Below are 5,313 nucleotides of genomic sequence, written 5' to 3'. Positions count from 1 at the left end.
TCAAAAATTTAGCGGGGTGTGGTAGCGCGCACCTGTAGTTCCAGCTACTGGAAGGCTGAGGCAGAAGGATCGCCAGAGCCCAGCAGGTCGAGGCTGCGGTGGCCGGGAGCGGCCACTGCACTCCAGTCTGGGCGACAGAGTGAGACTCCAACTTAAACAATAAAAATAAAAAATAAAAAACTTATTGTTTATTTCTGGAATTTTCCAAAATATTTTTGGACCTCAGTACAAACTGAAACCATAGAAAGTGGATAAGGCGGGACAGACTACTGTATAAAGCTTGGCTTCATTTTCTCAATTACGCTAGTATTTTCTTGTCAGTTATGCCATAAGTTAACATTGCATCGTTCTTTTCGTTGGTTCAATGAGTAGTCTCATCAGTTTCTTTCTCTTATTTTCAGCTTTTTAAACGGAGAAATGTGGAGCTGATTAATGAAGAACCCGCCATGTTTGATAGTCTTCTCATGGACTCCTATGTGAGCTCGACCACGGGGGTAAGGCCCTTGCATGTGCTGCAGACAGGCCTGGGAAGCTCCTGCTTCTCAGAACAGAAATTGGACAGTCATGTCATCTAGTAGCTTTGCCAGTAACCATGCTAAATCTCTTTCCTCCATGGACCCATTTGTAGCTGGTCAGCTAAAAGAGGCAACAAGGATTCATTTCAGACAGAAATATCTGAGGAAACATTTAAGGAGAGCCATTGGTTACCTCAGACATTAGGAATCACTTTCAAATGACCCAACTTGAAGCAGCCATGTATTATCAAACCCCTTCTTCTGAGCCTATTTATCCATTATCTTACCCTCAACTCTTAGAATTTAGGATGCCAAGAGGATTATATGTTCACATCTAGTTTTATGGTGGTTTGCAAAGTCTTAACTTGTTTTATGTTCTAGGAGAGTGTGATCACAAGAGAGATGGTGGAGATGCTCTTTTCTGATGATTCTGACCTACAGTTAGCAACCACACAGAAATTCCGGAAACTGCTTTCCAAAGGTACAAGCCTGGTCTTTCTCAGAGAGACCCTGTATGATTTAGCCTCTTGTTTCTTTTCACTGATGTCAACTACTCTGCCCCTTTTGCTCATTTTGCTCTAGCCCCACTGGCAGGCACATTCCAATCTTTGTATGAGAAATTCTTTCAGCTTGATGTTTTCTCTTCCTAGATACCTATGTAGCAACGCCCTCATTGCTATAATCAGCTCCTACCTTCTTTTTATGTTTTTTTTTGAGTTGGAGTCTCACTCTGTCGCCCAGGCTGGAATCCACAGCCACCCCAGCATTGACCTGCTGGGCTCCGGTGCTCCTTCTGCCTTAGCCTTCCAAGTAGCCGGAGCTACAGGTGCCTGCTACCATGCTTGGCTTATTTTTTATTTATTGTACAGACTAGGTCTTGCCAAGTTGCCTGGGCTGGTCGCGAACATGCAGGCTCAGGCAATCCACTTGCTTCCGTCTCCCCATGTGTTGGGATAACAGCTATGAGCCACCATGCCCAGCTAGCTCCTACTTTTTTTTTTGAGCTGGAGTCTCACTCTCGCCCAGGCTGGAGTGCAGTAGCACACTCACGGCTACCGCGGCTTCAACCTGCTGGGCTCAGGTGATCCTTCTGCTTCAGCCTTCCAAGTAGCTAGAACTACAGGTGTACACCACCGTCCTGGCTAATACCTGTAGAGACAAGTTCTCGCCATGCTGCCCTTGAACCCCTGGACTCAGGCAATCCTTTTACCTCAGCCTCCCAAAGTGCCGGGATTACAGACATGAGCCACTGTGTCCGACTGCTCCTACCTTCTTAATGAAGCCTACCTTGACCCCTATTTAAAACTGCAAGCTACCCGCCATTCTCAACATTTTAAAAAATATCTTTACCTTGCCCTACCTAGTCTTCCCTCCCCTTCCCATTATATTTATTATCTTCTAACATATAAGATATCTCTCCCCACTAGGATGTGAGCTCTATGGTTTTGGTCACTCCTATATTTTCAGTACCTAAAACTGTGTGCACATAGTAGGTAGGTCCTCAATAAAATTTTGATGTATGATAGGAAAAATACCTCTTGCTTAGGTATACTGGTCTTTCTTAGGAGGGAAATGTATAGACTAGGGTTGTGCATCACTTGGACTTTCTTTTCTCCCTTATTGTTCTTTGCTTACATTCAGTAAGCCAAAGATGAGCACACTAAATTAGGATTGGCTTTACTTTTTGGCATTCCAACTGTATTATACAGTTCAAAGACAAGCAGAGTTGTTGCTTTTTTTGTTTTGTTGTGTTTTTTGACTTGGAGTCTCACTCTGTCGCCCAGACTGGAGTGCAGTGGCCGCTCCCGGCCACCACAGCCTCCACCTGCTGGGCTCCGGCAATCCTTCTGCCTCAGCCTTCCAAGTAGCTGGAACTATAGGCACGCGCTACCACGCCCGGCTAATTTTTTTATTTATTGTAGAGATGAGGTCTCGCCTGCCCAGGCAGGTCTCGAACCTGCGGGCTCAGGCAATCCACTCACCTCAGCCTCCCAAAGGCGCGGGATTACAGGCTGAGCCACTGAGCCCGGGCCAGATTTTGTTTTAAATCCACTTGACCAGAAGGGAGTTTGGGAATGTTTGTAAGGGTGACCAGAAGTATCTTAAGGTGTGAGGTGTTGTGGCTCACACCTGTAATCCCAGCACTTTGGGAGACTGTGGTGGGAGGATTGCTTGAACCCAGGAGTTCAAGACAAGCCTAGACAGCATAACGAGACTTCATCACTACAAAATAAATGAAAATTTAGCTGGTTGTGTTTCCATTCACCTGTAGTCCCAGGTACTTGGGAGGCTGAGGTAGAAGGATCACCTGAGCCCAGGAGGTAAAGCCATGATTAAGCCACTTGCACTCTGACCTGAGGGACACAGTAAGACCCCAAATCAATAAAAGTATCTAGGAAGGATTGTGAGCTGACCCCATGAAGGAATCAACCAAAGCCCTCTCCTGACTTCAGTTTTCCTTTTCCTTCTTTCAGAGCCTAGTCCTCCAATAGATGAAGTTATCAACACTCCAGGAGTGGTGGATCGGTTTGTGGAGTTTCTGAAGAGGAATGAGAATTGTACATTACAGGTGAGGCCTAAGGGGAAGGGGTTATTAGGTGAAAGCACTACTTCTGTCGGGCTCGGTGGCTTAGCCTGTAATCCCGTGCCTTTGGGAGGCTGAGGTGAGTGGATTGCTGAGCCCGCGGGTTCAAGACCCGCCCGGGCAGGCGAGACCTCATCTCTACAATAAATCAAAAAATCAGCCGGGTGTGGTAGCACGCACCTGTAGTTCCAGCTTACTTGGAAGCCTGAGGTGGAAGGATCACCGGAGCCCAGCAGGTCAAGGCTGTGGTGGCCGGGAGCGGCCACTGCACTCTAGTCAGGGCGACAGAGTGAGACTCCAACTCAAAAAAAAGAAAGCACTACTTCCAAGAAACTGCAATGGAATATTTCTGTAGGCACATCTCTCAGGAACTAGACAAGTATTACATGAGGAAACATTTGGGAGAAACCATCAGTTCCCTCACAAGTCTTGGCTTCCTAGAAGAAAACCACATCTCTTCCTTAAAACAATTTCAAAGGAAAGAGTGTGACAGACTAACCATTCAGTTATAAGTCAGAGAGTATAGTCCACTTCTAACTCCCTGTATTACCTTAGACAATTTGTCTTGCCTCTCTGGGTCTCGCTTGTCAGATTTGGGTGACAGGCCAATCCATTGGAATTTGCTCAAAATTCAGCTAAAAGGGACTTTGAGAGACCCAACTCACTCTAATTCTCATCTTAGAAATGAAGAAAGTGAAGCTCTGAAATTAAAAAAGCGACTTGCCAGCTAGGCGCAGTGCTCAAACCTGTAATTCCAGCACTTTGAGGCCGAGGTGAGAGGATTACCTGAGCCCCTGGGTTCGAGACCAGCTTGGGCAATTTGGCGAGACCTTGTCTTTACAATAAATCAAAAAATTAGCTGGGCGTGGTGGTACATGACTGTAGTACCAGCTACTTAGAAGGCTGAGGGAGAAGGATCACCTGCAGCCTGGGTAACAGTAAGACTCTAACTCAAAAAAAAAAATGACTTGCCAAAGGACTTATGGGTGCTATAGTATTGTAGGACTAAACCTGGGACCGTTGAAACCCAGTTTCTTCTTCCAGTTATGTCACATTACTGTATCTCCCCACTACAGAGGAATAGGAAAGGCTTATATTTTGTGTGTGTTCTTTTTAATTCATGGATAAGAGGCTTGCTTGTGTTTTGTGTTTTTTTATTTTTTATTTTTTCATTTTTATTTTTTTTATTAATTTTTTTGAGTTGGAGTCTCACTCTGTCGCCCAGGCTGGAGTGCAGTGGCACACTCACAGCCATCCCAGTGTTGACCTGCTGGGCTTTGGCGATCCTTCCTCTGAAGCCTTCCAAGTAGCCGGAACTACAGGTGTGCGCTGCCATGCCTGGCTAATTTTTTATTTATTGTAGAGACGGGATCTCTCTAAGTTGCCTGGGCTGGGCTGGTTTTGCTAAGTTGCCTGGGCCGGGCTGGCTCATGTAATCCACTCGCTTCGGCCTCCCAAAGTACTAGGATTACAGAACGAGCCACCAAGCCTGGCCTGGGTTTTATTTTTGTTGTTGTTGTTTTTTAATTCATGGTCACGAACCTTACTGTTCTGAGCCAGTTGATAGGCATGACTGCTCAGTGTGTAATGATCTTTCAAACATGGCTTAATCTCACTTTCAGTTTGAAGCTGCTTGGGCTCTAACGAATATTGCCTCTGGAACCTCTCAGCAGACCAAAATTGTCATTGAAGCAGGGGCAGTCCCTATTTTTATAGAGCTGCTTAACTCGGACTTTGAGGATGTACAGGAACAGGTAATGCTCAGATTTAGCTTAATTCTTTTTCTTTTTTTTTTTAAGTCATCTCTTAGAATGTATAGATTTGGCTTAATTCTTGATGGTACCTGCAGTGTAATAAAATATATATTTGATCTTTGTCCTGCTTCTTGGCACAGTGCTCTTAAACCCATGGAATTTTCTGAGCAATAGGAGTACCTTTCATTTATAGAGCCCCTTTGTATCACACCTGAGTCTATGCTAATTAAGTGACTTATCCTTGGTAGCCCTAGGATGACATTAGTCACGAGTAGAACCAAACACAGGATTAGAGGGTAGGAACTCTCAGTCCCACCTCCCACACTGACCTTCTCAGGGAAGGGAGGGAGCCTGGAGTTTGGGTTATAAAAACTCTTGAACAGCCGGGCTCGGTGGCTCAGCCTGTAATCCCACGCCTTTGGGAAGCTGAGGTGAGTGGATTGCCTGAGCCCACAGGTTC

The 5,313-nt window shown here is 45.5% G+C and overlaps 1 protein-coding gene across 4 annotated transcripts in view; it reads left to right on the top strand.

Moving 5' to 3' along the window:
- KPNA6 (karyopherin subunit alpha 6) overlaps window positions 1-5,313 on the top strand; it is a 67,751-nt gene that overhangs the window by 49,961 nt on the left and 12,477 nt on the right. For all 4 annotated transcript variants that reach the window (XM_008066758.1, XM_021716952.1, XM_021716950.1 and 1 more), the window contains exons 3-6: window positions 402-494; window positions 897-996; window positions 2,990-3,084; window positions 4,722-4,853. In XM_008066758.1, coding sequence (XP_008064949.1) covers window positions 402-494; window positions 897-996; window positions 2,990-3,084; window positions 4,722-4,853 — 420 coding nt within the window. The remainder of the gene's footprint in view (window positions 1-401; window positions 495-896; window positions 997-2,989; window positions 3,085-4,721; window positions 4,854-5,313) is intronic.

Source organism: Carlito syrichta, unplaced genomic scaffold (assembly GCF_000164805.1).
Source record: "Carlito syrichta isolate Samal-C Ts95f unplaced genomic scaffold, Tarsius_syrichta-2.0.1 Scaffold309100, whole genome shotgun sequence".
In the NCBI taxonomy this organism is placed as follows: domain Eukaryota; kingdom Metazoa; phylum Chordata; class Mammalia; order Primates; family Tarsiidae; genus Carlito; species Carlito syrichta.
The sequence above is the reverse complement of the archived record's forward strand: the minus strand, read 5'-3'. Positions and strand labels throughout refer to the sequence as shown.